The following is a 17,553-nucleotide window of genomic DNA, read 5'->3' as shown; positions in this document are numbered from 1 at the left end:
CTTCGGCAGCACCTCCCAAACCCGCAACCTCTTCCACCTAGACGGGTAAGGGCAGCAGGCGCATGGGAACACCACCATCTCCAAGTTCCCCTCCAAGTCACACACCATCCTGACTTGGAAGTATATCACCGTTCCTTCATCGTCGCTGGGTCAAAATCCTGGAACTCCCTCCCTAACAGCACTGTGGGAGTACCTTCACACCGACTGCAGTGGTTCAAGAAGGCAGCTCACCACCACCTTCTCAAGGGCAATTAGGGATGGGCAATAAATGCTGGCCTTGCCAGTGACGCCCACATCCCATAAAAACGAATAAAAAAAAACCTTTTCTATTCTAATCAGTTCCTTTTCCCATTTGCCTCCCCTGCCCATCTTTCACTGTATCTTTTCTTAAGTCTGTAGCCTACCTGTGAGGGAACTATCAGGTCATTTTGGGAATGAAATGGTTTGAAATCACTTCTGGACTCTGCTCTACCCCCCACCCCACACACTGAAAACATTTTAATCCCCTGTCATTTTTCTATTGAAATGGGGTTTAAATTGCCACCCTGTGCCTGTGTGTGGGGCAGGGTTGGCAACCCTGTCCTGGAGTCTCCAGCAATGGAGGACTGATCTCCCGGGCACTGCTGCCAAAAACCAGGAAGAAAATTACTTTGCATTTATGATTTGCGCCTGTGTACTTTCACTTCTCGCGGGTTAGAGATGGGCTTGAACTGCAATCAGGGAACTCGCGGTAATAATTAATTCAACGTATCAATTGAAACACTCCGAATAAAATAAACTACTTCAATTTACAAATCTCTTAAGTCTAGCAAATTGGGAAGTGGTTGGTAGTTTGTGACATTATACATGAGTTTCTGGTACCTTGTGTACCCGCTTGGTGCTGTTTATTTCATTTATGATGGGCCCTGCCCTGCTCCGCATTCTCTGCTCTAAGCCTGGTTCTCTCCAGCCTCAATTTTAAGAGGCTCTGTTCCATGATTCTGAGGGCTTGTTGTCCGATGTCCCTACCCAGAATGGACGACATGCCTTATCCATTTTAGAGAAAACTGGCACTCAGCCACAGAAGGAGCTCTTTGTATGTCAGCTGGTGAATTTAGTAACTCATTCTAATTTTTTCTGTGTGGCAGCAAAGAGCTGACATTAACATTTCTTGTTATCAAAATTCTAATTTGCAGGAGGTAAAATTTGTCCCCTGGAAACTGGAGAAAATTTGTTCTTCTGAAAGTTAAACTAATTATATAGAAATAAACGAGGCCAGCAGGAAAGCTAATATAGCTCATTCCACTGGAGATAGGCTCTCACTCGTTCCTGCAACTGCACTAGATGGGTTGTTGCTACAAATACAGTTGGGGATTCTTTATGTGCAGAATAAGGTTTGCACTCTCTATGCTGACATTATCCCATGCACATTGTCTGCTTTGACCTGTTTAAATCACATTTTATATATTTAAAAAAATCATAATTTCACTTTGCTTTTTACTTGCCAAAGGGCTAAGAGAGTGGGAATGGATTAATTGACTGTCACTCTGTTATCGAGGAGATCCAAACACAATTCCATTGCTTTTACAAAGTTGTTTAGTTTTAAAAGAGAAAACTGCTTTTACACAACTGTTTACAAAAGATATGGGAAAATAAGCATTTAATGCAGGCTGCATCTTGAAATCCGGAAATGCTCAGTGTTAGAGCTGTCAGATAGTTCCACGAGAAATTATTTTGATAGATATGTTTTTCAATTAATGTGACTTTAGACATAAGTCTTCAGAAGTTTGATGCTTCACTATTAACATATTTTACACATTATTTTGAAGAATTCGCAGCTGAGAGAGCGGAATGAAGCTCCAAAAAGAACACTAGATTTAAAAGGGGATGTTTCAATGGCTTAGGGAGAAGGTTGTACTAGGGGTGTGGAGGGTTCCTGAATATTCTTGGTAAAGCGACAGGCAACTTGGGAAAGTTCCAAACATGGAGAAACAGAATGAAAGGATTTCTTCTTGGACAAAGCAGTGTGGCCTAACTTGATAAGGTAAATTGCAAATTGCAGACAAGTGTCATGTGATCACATATCGGGGGAGAAATTCGGTGGGCTGCGCCACAAGTTAGCGCCTAAAGAGGGCACTCAGTGGCTTTAGCGCCACTGGCCACGCCTCCCGCGATATTTAGCTGGGGCGCTAATGGCGGCGTTAGCCTGTTGCGCTGCGCCCCCACCGATGACGTCATCGGTGTGCGCAGCGCCCCGCTACCGCCCCGATCGCGATATTTGGCAGCGACCGCCTCTGTAGCGCCGCTCGCTAATCGCACCCAGTTCACGGGGCCTACCTGTGGCGGCAGTGGCGCAAATTAAGGTGGAGGTGCGGGGCGGCCGTTTTTTCCGGCGGCCGCCTGCCAGCACCTCCGTCTCCGGCCTCCTGTTCTCCCCCCGCGGCATTGCCGGCTGTTTTCCGAGAGCCCAGCACTTCTCCTCGGTGCCGGGCTCTTTTGCCGGCACTCACAATCGCTCATCGCGCTGGTGCAGGCCCCTCCCCCTTAAGAATGGGAGGAAGGCCTGCAGTACCGCAGCGTGCCGTGCCGTAGCGTGTGGCGCTGCGGCACGTTGCGCTGCGATATTCAGTTTCAGCACCCTAAGAGGGACGCGGAGCGCCTCGAGCATCGCCCCGCGTCCCTCTTGGGGCGCTCAAGCTGAATTTCCAGCAATCGCTGCTGCTCCGATCGCAGCGCAAAATCTGGCGCCCAGGCGAGCTTGGCGCCCCGTTTGCGGCTCCACCCAATTTCTCCCCCGTCATGTGTTCAGACATCATATGATATTTTGTCACATGATCAAACCTCCAGGGCATATGTCCAATAGAATTGGCCACCATAGGCACAAGGCCTTCCAGTGTTGGGAGTCCCCATCCTCAGCCCAACTCCCGCTGACACAGGTGCCCAAGTAAGGGTCAGACAGAGTTTCCGCCCTTTACGTAAATTCCCAGACCGGTGCAACCCTTAAGGAATTTCAGCCCCATGATATTTAACAACTATATTAGCCACATACTACTTAAAATTCTTCAGATATTCCCAAAAATCGTAGACCAGCCTTATGTTAGCAATGCATGTAACTAACACAGAAGCGGCAGTCACTAAGTGATGGACAATTCATTATTTTGTTGGCACAATAAACATAATAATGTCTATCAACTCAAGAAAATAATTATTTTTCTGGTTAACAGCTCTTGACAACATTCAGTGATAATGAAAATGTCAGTGACCAAAAATGTGATGAGTTAGAACGTCTATTTATTTTGCAGCATGAAATTGAAAATATGCAGGATACTAGACAGTCAGGCTCCTGTTTGTTTTCATTTCTCTTTTGTTTTATAGGACTTATATTGTGTCAATTAACTTTGATGTTAAATCTAATGAAATAAAATTAATCGCAATTGGAAGTTTTATAGCACATAACATGTTTTAACTGAATTGTTGAGAGTTACTTTTTTTCCATTCCAGATGCATCCACATATGCACACTTTCTGTTTAATGCCTTCGACACAGACCACAATGGTTCAGTGAGTTTTGAGGTGAGTGTCACTTTTTTATATAATTTACTGAATCTGAACATTGTGCATATATTTAGTCAGCCCCAATATTTGAAACCCTTGCTAAGAGGATCTGCTATAATTTTTGATCCTATTCAACATATGGTTCCTCGAATAATAGTCCCATGTTAGTCTTCCAGGTGCTTACCCTGCCACCTATCCAGCTAACAATGTCAGGTTATTACTGCAGCTCCCTTCACAGTAACACAGGAGAGTTTGGAGCATAGAAGAATCAGCAGGGGCAATGCAAGCAAGAAATGAGTGAATAATCTGAGCTCATCAATTCCCCAACATGTCTTCCAGTGAAGTACATTTAAAACATCTTATCACAGCAATGATGCAGATGTATCAAATGCATTGGTGGAGGAGCCTCAACCTTTGCCCTTGGCCAACAGGTACAAAGTACTTGCTACCTGTGTGAATGAGAACAAAGACTGCAGGGAGGTTGGGCAAATTGACAATGGCACCAGTGGGAGGCCATTCAAGTGGGGGGAGTGAAAAGGAATGTGGTAATGATAGGGGACAGTATAGTCAAGGGGCTAGGTACTGTTCTCTGCAGCCGCAACTGGAAGTCCCAAAGGCTGTGTTGCCTGCCCAGTGCCAGGGTTAAGGACATCACCATGCATCTGGAGAAGAGCTTGAAGCAGGAGGGGGAGGATCCAGTTGTTGTGATCCACGTAGGAACCAACAGCATAGGTAGAACTAGGAATAAGGTCCTGCTGATGGAGTTTGAGGAGTTAGGGTCCAAATTAAAAAGCAGAACCATAAAGGTAATAATCTCTGAATTACTACCTGAGCCATGCACAAATTGGCATAGGGACGAACAGATTAGAAGGTTAAATGCTTGGCTGAAGGAGTGGTGTGGGAGGCAGGGGTTTCAATTCATGGGGTACTGGCACCAGTACTGGGGAAAGAGGGAGCTGTTCCATTGGGATGGACTTCACTTAAACTGGGCTGGGACCAGTGTCCAGGTGAATCCAATAACTAGGGTGGTAGATAGGGCTTTAAACTATTAAGGGGGGGTGGGGGAAATGGTTCAGGTAAGGGTAAATTTATAAGTCTAAAGAGAAAAGTCAAGGCTGTAGAGCAGAGTAGCGATTTGGGTAAAAGCATGCAGTGTGTCAGGAAGGGACCGATGGCTAAAAATTAAGGAGTTTTGCACCATCAGTTACTGCCTGATTTGGGGGGAAAAATGGCAGCCACTGCACTTCTGCCAGCGGGCCCCACCATTTTCGGCCATGCAGATGATGCAGATTGTGACATCAGTGAGTGTGCAACGCTCACTTGACGTCCAATCTGCCATTTTCAACATCACCGCTCCACTTACCGGCAGACCTTAAGTGCGACCAGCTGAGCAAGTGTTGACAATCAGGAAGGAGGCTCCAGCAGCGTTATTTAAAGGAATCATCAGTAACAACTTGCACCCGACATGTTTCTGCAGTATGACTGGCTCTGTGGAACTTTCTGCAACTTTTGTAGCTTTATAAACTTCTTTCAAGTTCCTAAGGTGACAGGGAGTGTTGGTGCAAGTGGAGAACACCTTCATTCTTATTTAAAGGCTTCTGCTCACAACACTTGCTCAGAGTCATGGGGGCTCTACTTGCAGTCCCTCTCGCACTCGAATATCTTCGGGAGAGGGAGCGGAAGCAGCAAAGAAGAGAAGATGCTCACAGAGAAAGGAGGAGGGGGGCCAGGAGGGCTCTCAACAGGAGGTCTTACCCATCTAGGGTCTTCCAAGAGCATTTCTCTTATATCCACTTAAGCAAGGAGCAGTGTATTAGGAGGCTCCGCTTCACCAAGGAGGTGGTCACAGAATTCTGCCACCTCCTGCAACCAGACCTGCAGCCTGAGAGCAGGACGACCACAGCTCTCCCAGTGGCCCTTAAGATCACTGCGGCCCTCAATTTCTTTGCCAGTGGATCCTTCAAGTCTGCAGCAGGAGACATAGCTAACATCTCACAGTTCGCCGTCCATCTCTGCATCCAGGAGGTCACTGAGGCTTTGTACACCAGGGTAAGGGACTATGTTTTCTTTTCTCTGAGCAGAGAGAAGCAGGAAGCACGCGCATGTGACTTTTCCGGGATAGCATGGTGCATGGCGCCATCGACTGCGCCCATGTGGCTTTGTGGGCACCGCATAACAATTTTAAGATCTTCCGTAACAGCAAAGGCTAACACTCACTTAATATGCAGTTGTTGTGCGACCACACCCAGCACTTCCTGATGGTCAGTGCCCGCTATCCTGGCAGCAGTCATGATGCCTTCATCCTGCGCCAGTCTGGTGTGCTAGCAACCTTCCAGTCACCACATCAAACTCGAGGGTGGCTGCTTGACGACAAGGGCTATCCACCCTGCACCTGGCTCATGACTCCCCTCTGCAACCTCACCACCTGTGTCCAGCACACTCATAATGAGAGCCTTGCTTCCACCAGGAACATCATTGAGCAGACCATCGGGCTGCTGAAGCAACGGTTCCGCTGCCTTGACAGCTCGGGCGGAGCCCTCCAGTACTCGGCTGAGCAAGTGTCCCATTTCATGGCAGGCAACTCTCCGGGAGTTTTCCATGATTTCCAGCCTAGAAATCCTGGGCTCCAAGCTCTGCGCAAAGCCCCATGCAATGTTGGAGGTGGATTCCTCCATGCTCCTTGACATTACCAAGAGGCTCTCTGGCAGGCTCGCTATTGCACCTAGTAATTCGGTGTGCATGCCCATCACTCTTCTTCTGAAGGCCTCCCCATTGAGGTCATCATGAGGGTGCAGCCCTTGCCAGCAGGGATTGCGGGACCACCTCAGGAAGAGGACGAGAGAGAGGAGGAGGAAGAGGAGCAAGAGGAAGAGAATGAGGAGGAAGGGAGGAGGGAGGCAGCCAGTCCCCCTTCCGGACGGGCTGTCAGTGAACAGCTCCGATTCCAATGAATGAAACCCCAGATCCCCGTTGCTCACCACATCCCCATCATACCAGCCCTCTGTCATGGAATATCACAGCGTCTTCCTGGGCACAAAGCTGAAATGAGAGCCACCACAAAAGATTCCAAACAAAATTATTACATTTTTCAATAATCAATTTACACATACTATATCAACTAATCACCCTTATGCAATCCCTTAGTGCCTGTCGCTCGGGTGCCCTTTCCTGATCTAATGCTCCTACGAAGTGCTCCCCCAGTGGCTGTAGCATGGCTGGTAGAAGGCTGCTTAAGTTTCCGATGGGGAGACTTCAGATGGCCTTGCAGGATGACCTCGAGCAGCTCTGGACCTAGAAGGGCCGGCTGTAGACTGCACCACCTCGACATGGGCGACAGCAGTCAGGGCTGGCTGGCTGACAGGCAGCAGCAAGGGCATTGATGGAGTGATTTCTTCTGAAGACTGCCCCATCGAGGTCCTCATGTGAGTCGTGTGCAGCAGAACAGACATGCAAACTCGCCCTCCGGGAAGCTGGCCCCCGAGCTACCCTTTCCCCCTGGCCTTGCTGCAGCCCACTCGTGCTCGGTGCCTCACCCTGTGCAGATCCCGCTTCTACAATACCCTCTAAATTACGCGCAGTGCCAGTTTCCGAGCTGGTGGCTGCAAGTGACAGATGCAGTGACGCTGTGTCTTCTTCTCCCCCCTTGCTCTCCTCCATCGCCTCAGGGAGAGGCTGGGCTGGTGCTTGGTCTTGATTATCTGAAAGCAAAAAGGCTCAAGAGTTGGGTTATGGTGAGGGGAGGGAGGGGAGAAGGCAAGATATGCATGCATACAGCATCAGCAGCTTGTAAGTGAGAAGAGATTGTGGGATGTGAAAAGAAGGAATAGGAATGAGCATACTGGTGTTGTCCCCAAGGGCTTCAACCTCAACGGTTGCCATGGCCTCCATGACTTGTGGTAGGTGAGTGATGGGGGTGTGATGCATTGAGCAGTGTGTGAGGCTTGTAGTGCAGATGGTGGGATATGGCATTTGTTGAAGCCTTCACTCACCTTGATCTGCCGTGTGAGGTCATTAAACTTCTTGCAGCATGGATCGACTACCTGGGGACCACAGTGCTGGCCATCACATAGTCGGCTATCTCCTGCCACAGCCTTCTGGATATATGGGCCTCCTCTCCACGGCCACCACCAGTGCCTCCAGAGCCGCGCCTGAGAATCTTCTCACTCTCTCCCTGTGCTGAGGCTCAGTCATTTGTTTCTAGCAGTGTCAAACTGGATTGGCAATGAGGTGCTGTTGCATCAATGCACCTCCCCTTTACTTATTGTAAAGCCAGATGGAAAATTATGCATAATTTTGGGTGCCCTATTTTCAAAAAGGCATGGGGAAAGTTCAGAGAAGTACAATATTGATTCTGAGACTTAGAATGGGGGTGGGGGATAGGTAGGCAGAATTCCTCTTTTAATGAAAACAGAAAAATGCCTATTTCCTGCAAATTAACAACCCATTAATGAAATCACATACTCAGAAATCACTCATTTATCTTAAAATTTTACAGTTCATAAGGAAGCTATTTGTCCCATTACAGTTAGTCACTCAGTTACTTTCCCTCCCCTTTCACCATAACTTTAACATTTTTTTTTCAAAAGAGTTATCTATTTTCCTTTTAAATTATGGATTCTGTTCAACTATTGTTTCTGGTAGAGGATCCATTGTCCTAACATTATCCTCTGTGTAAAAAAATTTGTTCATCTGCCCAAACTATATGGGCTGATATGTCCTTCTATAGTAGCATACAGTCCTCTTCACAGTTAACCTATTTTAAAATCATCTTCAATGTGCGTAGTCACCTGATTCCATTAGTGAATAATTAATTCCTAGTATCCTTCCATTTTTTTGTTACACGAGAACTTTCATTCCTTGAAGTTATGAAGAAAGACTTTAAAAATTTCAACCTATTTTGATTACAGAAAAGAAGATTGGGAGGGAATGTGATCCAAACCTTTAAAATACTGAAAGACAAGGGTAGTACATATGTTAACAGGTTAGTTAAGCTGCAACTGGTGGACTAGAGCATCCAAGTACAATCACGGAAATGTCATCTGGGCAATGCAGTCAGTCATAATTGCATAATGTAGGTTGTAATGTTTCACTCATATCCATGGATTTTTATTCAGTTCTCGTACTGTGAGAACTCACAGCACTCTAGGTGGAAGTAAAAGTGCAAAATATCCAAAAATATGGGCTGGATTCTCCTTAATAAATCTGCCCATTTTCAGCCTCTCCAAAACAAGCCCATCAAAATTTTCCACCAGTATTTGAGGTTCCCTACCCTGAGCCGCACCACTGCGGGTAAATGGGGGCATGGACTGTTTCATTATCTGAGGAATTGTGAATGGAGTTGAACACGGTGCAATCATCAGCGAATATCCCCACTTCTAACCTTATAATGGAGGGAAGCCACTAAGTTCTGAGATCTTGAGCTCAAGTAATGTCAGTTGGAGACACATCCCACAGATGTGTTTGTCTGAGATAACATCTGCTTTTAAAAACGTCCATATCCAGCAGGAACTGCTCAACTGTCCATACCTGTGCTGCTATTCTTACTACAAATGTTAGTTAAGTTATAGGTTTATATTCTTAATCTATTGATAACTTCAAATAACCTATTGCACATCTCCTTCTGCTCCTAATTCCCACTCTAGCCAAATTCCCATTTTGTTAGTAATGTTCTCATTCTGTTCCCACCTCACTGGTGTACCAGCTCATTCCGTGGTGTTCTCTTGCTAATATCTTTTTATACTGCTAACAAATCATAAACCAATTCAGCTGCTCAGTTAGCCTGACTACATAGTAGATTATTAAACATCTAGACAGTGAGTAATGACCTGTTCATTATCAATTCACTATCAGTTGCACCAATATAGATTGAGTTAAAGAGGGAAATAAAAACACACTATAAAACACAGGGAGGGTGATTTTCACTTTGGGCATGGGCAGAAAACTGAGGATCGACGACCTATTAGACGCCTGGCTCAATTCTCCTTTCCAATGACTTCAGTGGAACTGGAAACTGTTGGGGTGGCGGAGGTATAGCAAAGAGCCAATTTGTAACCGTCAGTTTACCACCCATGCCCAAAATGAAAATCAGCTTCAACACAGTCCTGAACTACTTACCCGTTACTTACTGCTACTCACCATTGCATTCCACTCTCGTCAAATTCCTATTTTAGAAGCACTGTTCTTACTCATTAGTAGTTCACTTCATAGTGTGCTGTCTGATCAATGCGGGCACTACAGCAATCTCTTTGCCTTTGAGTCTACCGCTACCGCCTCTTGACCTCAGGCACTGGGACAAAGCATAGTGGAATGGGAAGAAAGCAATGTGTGTGTGGGCGTAAGGTGCCTTGTGAATATTCATCCTTCTTGTCATTTACACTGTGATGGCATGGAAGGAATATTGTGAGTCATGCTTCTAGTATTTTTTCAGGGTGTGCATGGGTTCTCGTGACTTCACTTACCTTAGCCAAACTTGTGAGGTAAATACACTGTTTCCAGCACTGTGTAGCTATACGTTCAGTGGTGGAGCTGGCACTGATTGCCTGTGCCACCTCCTTCCATGCTTGCTTTTACCACACTCTACTAAGACTTCCTGCCATGGGTGCTGACAAGCCGGCTTCTCTTTGCCCTTATCTTTGCCAACAGAATGTCCATGGAACAATCCAAGAATCTGGGAACTCAGTGCTATTCATTTTTAATTCTTACCAAATTTGGTGTGCTGCTGGCCCTTTAAGTAGCTGCAACCGTTTAAGTGCTGCAGCAGCACTGCATCCCCTCCGTCCCATTGGCGGTAAGCCACTCAGGTGTGGAAAACAGCAGAAAACCCACCTTGCATATCAACTAATGCTCAGCCCAGAAAATTGCTGTGGGGTTCTGGTGATACCCCATGAATGGGTGGAAGTTCCGTTTCCAGCGGGTAAAGGAGAATCATATATCAGGTGATAGTGGATTTTACTAACTAGATGTAACAAGTTTTTTAAATTCTGAGAGGAATGGACAGTATAGGTACAAGCACATTGCTTAATTTGCTTTGTGAATACTGCACTTGGCAGCACAAGTGCTAATTAACAATATTTAAGCAACACTTAATGTTAATCTTGTGTCAATTAAATAAAGATCAGGGCTATTCTGGGAAGAATTAATTAAATAATGATGAATGCTTTTCTGGAGACATTTATTAAACAAAGGTTGGAGTCATCAAGAGACTGATCGGCGGGAACAGGAAGATGCAGCATGATAACTGGCTGGGGGGGCGGGGTGTGGGTGACTGTGGGGGGCTGGCAGCGAGTAACAGTGCCACAGTACTGTAAGTCCGGTGAGGCCAACATACAGGCTGGCAGACAGACAGGCTGACCAGCCGACTGGCTGGCAAGCAATCAAACAAGGACAGCTAAGCAGCCAGCAGCAATAGGCGAAATGGCCCAGTGGCCAGGGTAGTCATTTAATAAACGGTGGAAGGAAAAATGGCACAGCAACAGCGACCAATACTGCTGCTAAAGAGAAGGATCTGGAATGCAAAATGGGCCCCAGGAGTGGAACCTACAATAGTCGGCAAAAACCGAAGGAAATATGCAAAAAGATGGATTTCTGTGGGCCCTGAGGTAAGCCTCCAGTTAGCTTTAACAAGCTGTCTGCCATTCTCCAGGAAATGCACTGCTACAATGCCACCCTGTGGTGAATATTAAGTACTGCATTTAGAATTGACAAAAGAGCTTGAGCTCAATTGATTGACCGTCACATAATGTTAGGTGGTACAATGTACTTTCACAGAGCCACCTACAAATGCAATGCCATTAGAATGTTGAAATCACTCACAGTTTTTAATATATAATAGATAGGTTGAACATTTCGTAAACTCCTAATTCTTTGTCATTTCAGGATTTTGTTATGGGTCTTTCTGTTTTACTTCGAGGAACGATACAGGATAAACTTAAATGGGCTTTCAATTTATATGACATAAATAAGGATGGATATGTAACTAAGGAGGTAAAATATTCAATGCACTTTCCTTACAGAGAATTTATATGTGTTGAAAAAGAGTTTCTTGGCACACTGGCAGTAACACATAATGAATTGGATTCCCACTCTCTCTTATGTTTAGTAATGTGTGGAGATTCTCCAGAATGTTTTGACTCTCTGCCTTGATTCTTTCTCCGCTTTTGAACGAGATTCAATAAGACCGATGGATTCCATTTAATACATAAAATCTCTTACTATGCACCATTAATTGTTGTACCTCCAACAAACTGTATGATGAATAAACAGATGACCTTTATAGCACTTTAAGCAGATCACAATGGAGAATATTACCATCAAATCTAAATTACAGTGAAGATTTGTATTGTCATCATTCACTAAACCTGTTACTTTGGTAATTACTTCAGCTTTTGTAAGGTGTTTCTATAATTGAGTAAATACCCCAATGTCTCCTTGCCCCTCCTTTAAGGTGGCATAGTATCTTTACTGTGAGTATCTGCAACTGCCTCTAATTAGAATGAACCCCACTCACAGGTAACTGTATGGATGGGAAATGATACTGCTTGAACCAGTGAAATGTTAAAGCTAAAGCCTAATTGATGCATAACCAGTTTGCCAAGAAAATGTTCTGCTTATGTTTGGTGTTTGGATCAGGGTTTCTGTAAACTGCAGATAAAACAGCCAACTTAAAAATCTTCGTGTCATACTCGTAACTGCTCAGTTAGTAGTGGATCAGACTGCTTCATCTCAGGGTGATACCACATCCGGCTACCCCTCCCCTGCTCCTTCAAATGACAGTACATGTGCCAGATAGCAGGCAGGATCGGGCAGCCACATACAAACAGTGGATGTGGGAGAGTCAGTTACAAGGCCTTCACATGATCCAGCACAAGGAGGCAGAGAGCCACCTCAATCCCAAAATGTGCCCACCAAAATCCAGCAGTCAATCATCTCTAGCCCTCTCCCTCCATCAGTCCACTTTAGGGACTTACTCTGTCATTTCCCTAACAGTATCTGAGGTCGGCAGAGACAGCGGCAGTAAGGTGCGAGATTAGCCTAGAACCCGGGCCCTGCCCTTGCTGATATTTACCTGTGCTGGGAAGGGAAAGGGTGGCCAGCGGCCATCTCTTTGCACATGTAGGGAGGTAAATTGAGGTCTAGGTGGTGACACGAAGTAGACCTCACCAACCAATTGTACCCTGTTTTCCTCTACTATCCCCTCCAATTTCAGGCACAAAATTGGAGAAAGCCTGTGACACATTCATAAGACTCCAGTCGATTTGTCCAGGTTATTCTCTACTCCCAGCACCTAACAAGATCAAATTCATGAGACATCTATCTTTGTCACAGTTGCCTCTGGCAGCATCCTGCTCCTTTGCCATTTAATATCCCCCAAAAAATGTCAACTGCAATGATGAAAGCATTAATATATGTTTGTAGCTTCCTGGGGACATTTTATTTCAATCAATAGAAAGGTTAATGTACCAGGGAGAAGGTTCAATTGATAGCTGATGTCATTGTTACAGACTTTCATTCTGTATTAATTAACTTAGGATCAAAATAAATTGTAGTGCTGGATTTTATAATGTTCAGAACATTTTAGCTTCAAATATATTAAGGAAATTAGGAATGACCTGTGTTCAGTAACTTCTATTTTCTAACAAGTATGTGGCCTCCTTATTCTTTCTATCAAAATGTCCTACCTCACACTTATCTATATTGAAGTTAATTTGTCAATTACATGTCCATTCTGCAAGTCTATTAATATCTTCCTGTATTTTGTCACAGTCCTCTGTATTAACTACACCCCCCTCCCCCCCCCAATTTGGCGTAATTCGCAAATGTTGATATTGTACTTCCGGTACCCAAGTCCAAATCATTTATGTAAATGGTGAACAACAGTGGTCCCAACACCAATCCTTGTGGAACACCACTTCTCACCATTTGCCGCCATGGGTGTCTTAGGAAAGTTGTGGTTGCACAGCCCACAATATTCTGAAAATCTGCCCATTGTATAAAAACCCTCACCAATGGTGCAGGGTCTCAAAAAACGTTGTCTTATAATTTAAAAGGGAATTAGGTAAGCATTTGAAAAGGAAGAATATAAAAGTATATGGAGAAAGGACAGATAAATGGAATTGAAGTAGATCGATCCAGTTGAAGAGCTAACACAGGGAAACGGGGAAATTTAACGCAGAAAAGTGCGAAGTGATACATTTTGGGAGGAAGAATGAGGAGAGGCAATATAAACTAAAGGGTACAATCCTAAAGGAGATGCAGGAACAAAGAGACCTGGGGGTATATGTGTACAAATCGTTGAAGGTGAAGGCAGGTTGAGGAAGCGATTGAAAAAGCATACGGGATACTGGGCTTCATAAATAGAGGCATTGGCCTAGAAATTCAGTTGCTTGCGCCAGCCGGTAGCGCCTTAGGAGGAGGAGATGTTGGGCGCTAGGCGGCTAGCGGCTGGGCGCAGCGCGATCTGCGCCTCTCCCCAACTTCACTAGAGATTTAGCGTCAGCGCAAAGTCTTTGCGCGCGTTCAGCTGCGCGCGCAGATCCTGACGTCATTTCATCGTGCAACGCCCTTTGTGCGCCCCAAACCGGAACTTCAGTGGCGCCACCCTTCTTTGCGCCTGGCGCCCCCAGCGACTGGTAGAGGGGAACGGTTCCCAGTCGCTGCGGGGTGCGGGGGGCGCTATTTAAAGGGGACTCCTCCTGCATTATAAGTGACAGCCATTTTGTGCCAATCCTTCTGTGTGAGAGACAAAGGCAGAGAGCTTTCTGCTTTGACTCAGCGCTCGCACAGGTACTTCTGGCTTCAGGCCAGAGCTTTGCACTTGGATTTCACTTTCAGTGCCATGGCCTTGAGTCACCACATATACTGTAATGGGGGCTACAATGGGTGGAAACGTTGGCTTTCTGCATTGCATTCAAAGGGATCAGAGACGCCGTGAGTGCCAGTCATGGCCAGACGGAGAAGGGCCAACAGGTGTCGGCACAGGAGGCCTTACCCACCCAGGGTATACCGCCAGCAGTTCTCATATCTGAACATGTCTGAGGAGCAGTGTGTTCGGAGGCTGCGATTCAGAAGGGAGGTGGTCACTGAGATCTGCCACCTGCTTCGCAGAGATCTGCAGCCACAGCTGAGGAGCAGGACGTCTCTGTCGGTGGCAGTGAAGGTGACGGTGGCTCTCAACTTCTATGCCACCGGCTCCTTCCAATCCGCCACTGGGGACATTGCCAACATCTCCCAGTTCGTGGTACATTGCTGCATCCGACAGGTGAACAATGCCCTTTTCAGAAGGAGACGTCAGTACATCTCCTTCCCCATGACCCTGGACAAGCAGCAAGAGTGTACAATGGGATTTGGAAGAATAGCGGGCTTCACCATGGTCCAGGGCGTAGAACTGATGAACCAGCATTGGTCAGGCCTTGCTTCAGGGCTGCAGTGCGCAGGGCATGGCAGCCAGACAAGTCCACCCTCCCCCTTTAAGAGCTGACCGGCGCCAGAGTGTCTGCTGTCAATCAGCAACTCGCCGCACCTGCGCTGCGCCCGCCCTTGGGGGTATCGCCCCGGACCGCCGGCTTAGCGCCTAATGATAGTCGTGCATTGCCTGTTTTAGCGCAGCAGCAACCTCTTGGGGCGATGCGACTGAATATCGGCGAAGGTGGCGCGAACTTGCGCCGGGCGCAAACTTTAACAGCTGCCCGACTGTAGCGCCCCGAACGTGGCTATACTGAATTTCTAGGCCATTGAGTAGAAAAGCAAGGAAGTTATGATGAACCTTTATAAAACACTGGTTCGGCCTCAGCTGGCGTATTGTGTCCAATTCTGGGCACTGCACTTTAGGAAGGATGTGAAGGCCTTCGAGAGGGTGCAGAAAAGATTTACAAGAATGATTCCAGGGATGAGGGACTTCAGTTACATGGATAGACTGGAGAAGCTGGGGTTGTTCTCTTTAGAGCAAAGAAGGTTGAGAGGAGATCTGACAGAGGTGTTCAAAATCATGCGGGGTCTAGACAGAGTAGATAGAGAGAAACTGTTCACATTGGCGAAAGTGTCAAGAACCAGAGGGCACAGATTTAAGGTGATTGGCAAAAGAACCAAAGGCGACATGAGGAAAAACTTTTTTACGCAGCGAGTGGTTAGGATCTGGAATGCACTGCCTGAAAGGGTGGTGGAGGCCGAGTCAATCATGGCTTTCAAATTGGAATTGGATAAGTATCTGAAGGAAAAAAATTTGCAGGGCTACGGGGAAAGAGCGGGGGAGTGGGACTAGCTGAAGTGCACTTGCAGAGAGCTAGCACGGGCTCGACAGCCGAATGGCCTCCTTCTGTGCTGTAACCATTCTATGATTCTAGCAAACACTGGCAATAGCTACATGGGCTAAATTACCTCATTCTGTGCTGTAATTTCTATGATTCTATAATTGTTGGAAATCGGAAGTGAAAATGGGACGTGCAGAAATTGCAGAATAGGATGGCCAGAATCTGAAACAGTTAAAGTTTTAGCTAAGGTAGTTAAAGTTTTGGGTGAAACCCTTGATCAGCTCTTATTAAAGGTCACAGTGAAATAAGATGACAATTAAGGCAGGCGTTCTATCGAAGTTAAATACAGTTGAAAAAGGGGAAGGTTAGTGGAATGTAAATTATTAAGTAAACACTTAGGGCAACACTTTAGCTTTGTGTGGAAAGCCTTGCATATCTCTAAATATTACACTTTGGTTAATTTTGACTAACCAAAACACCTTAATGTACAAAGATGTAAACAGACCACTGATATAATGTAAAACAAGGACAGTTCAACAAAAAAATAGGAAATGGCTTAGGGGTTTTGTAACTTTATACCTGTAACTAGAAAAGAACACTTGATCTTCATCAGCTAGGAGAAGGCGTACTTCTTCAGAGATGAGTAGTGTCTGCTGAACAATTTCCTCAAGTCCTTCCTGTGCCGATGTTGCCTATTGTCACATACTTCTCCAGTCAAAATGTTATGGAAAGTTGTCATAGGGTGATAATGGACTATGATATAAAACTGTGCCATCTTTTCCCTGGCTTTACTAGATCAGGAATACACTGAGGTTTGATCGCTTTCATTGTTTTGGATGGTCCAGTAACAAAGATCAACTAACAAAGATCTGGTCACCACTGAGCTACACGCGCATCGGTCCCTGGCTGTTATATCCACCTGCTGCACTAGGATAAGTTTCATTTTTCTCTTACTCAGATGGGACACTTGTCAAATGCAGCGCTGTCTCAGAACTCCTAGCATTTAGAGAAGAAGGAACATCTGTGTCACACCTCAGATCATGTGAACTTTCTCCAGCTGAACAGCATCCTGCATTTGATTGGAGTCTTTATCATGTCCAGCTGGATTTTCCTCAGCTTGTAAAGTGGCAGAAAGTCTATGGGAACCAGGTGGGAATGCCTACTGCTGCATCCCTACCCTGACTGTGAATTTTCCTCCTTGCACTGCTGTAAGGAAGCTAGTCGACTACTTCTTCATTGCCCCTGCTGCAAGTAAATAACAGCGAGGGTCTGGAAACCAAGCGATTTCCCAACCCCCACCTCTACTGCCACGACACCAGGCACCAAAGACTTCTTTCTCTCTGGCAGGAGTGGGCTCCCTCTTGGTGGCTGACTTCCTACCAGGAGCCTATCCTGCATTCGCAATGAGCCCCAACCCAGGAAGAAAGAGCAGGGTCAGGGTCACGACATACCCACCTCAGAAGAAAAGACAAGCCATGGTTTCTGGAAAGGGCATGTGTGCAGGCTGCAGCCTGGAAAGCTGTACAATATTATTTGTAGTATGTAATCAATGTAGAATGGATATTTTTTGCATTCATCTAATCATATGCCTTCTCATCATTATGACTCACAGGAGATGTTGGATATTATGAAATCTATTTATGACATGATGGGAAAATACACTTATCCTATTCTCAGAGAGGAAACACCCAGGCAGCATGTTGAAATTTTTTTCCAGGTATGTGATGTACAATATTATAGTGAACACAAACACAGCACATTTAATTTAGAAAACT

At 45.8% G+C, this 17,553-nt stretch overlaps 1 protein-coding gene across 2 annotated transcripts in view; it reads left to right on the top strand.

Annotated features, from left to right (window-relative positions):
• The window catches only part of LOC147123139 (Kv channel-interacting protein 4), an 85,955-nt gene that overhangs the window by 44,501 nt on the left and 23,901 nt on the right, over window positions 1-17,553 (top strand). For both annotated transcript variants that reach the window (XM_085967648.1, XM_085967658.1), the window contains exons 3-5: window positions 3,481-3,551; window positions 11,409-11,516; window positions 17,391-17,495. In XM_085967648.1, coding sequence (XP_085823774.1) covers window positions 3,481-3,551; window positions 11,409-11,516; window positions 17,391-17,495 — 284 coding nt within the window. The remainder of the gene's footprint in view (window positions 1-3,480; window positions 3,552-11,408; window positions 11,517-17,390; window positions 17,496-17,553) is intronic.

The sequence above is a fragment of the Somniosus microcephalus genome, chromosome 2 (genome assembly GCF_052327205.1).
Source record: "Somniosus microcephalus isolate GS21.2 chromosome 2, FLI_Smic_1.0, whole genome shotgun sequence".
NCBI lineage: Eukaryota > Metazoa > Chordata > Chondrichthyes > Squaliformes > Somniosidae > Somniosus > Somniosus microcephalus.
This window is presented reverse-complemented; position numbering and strand designations above follow the sequence as displayed.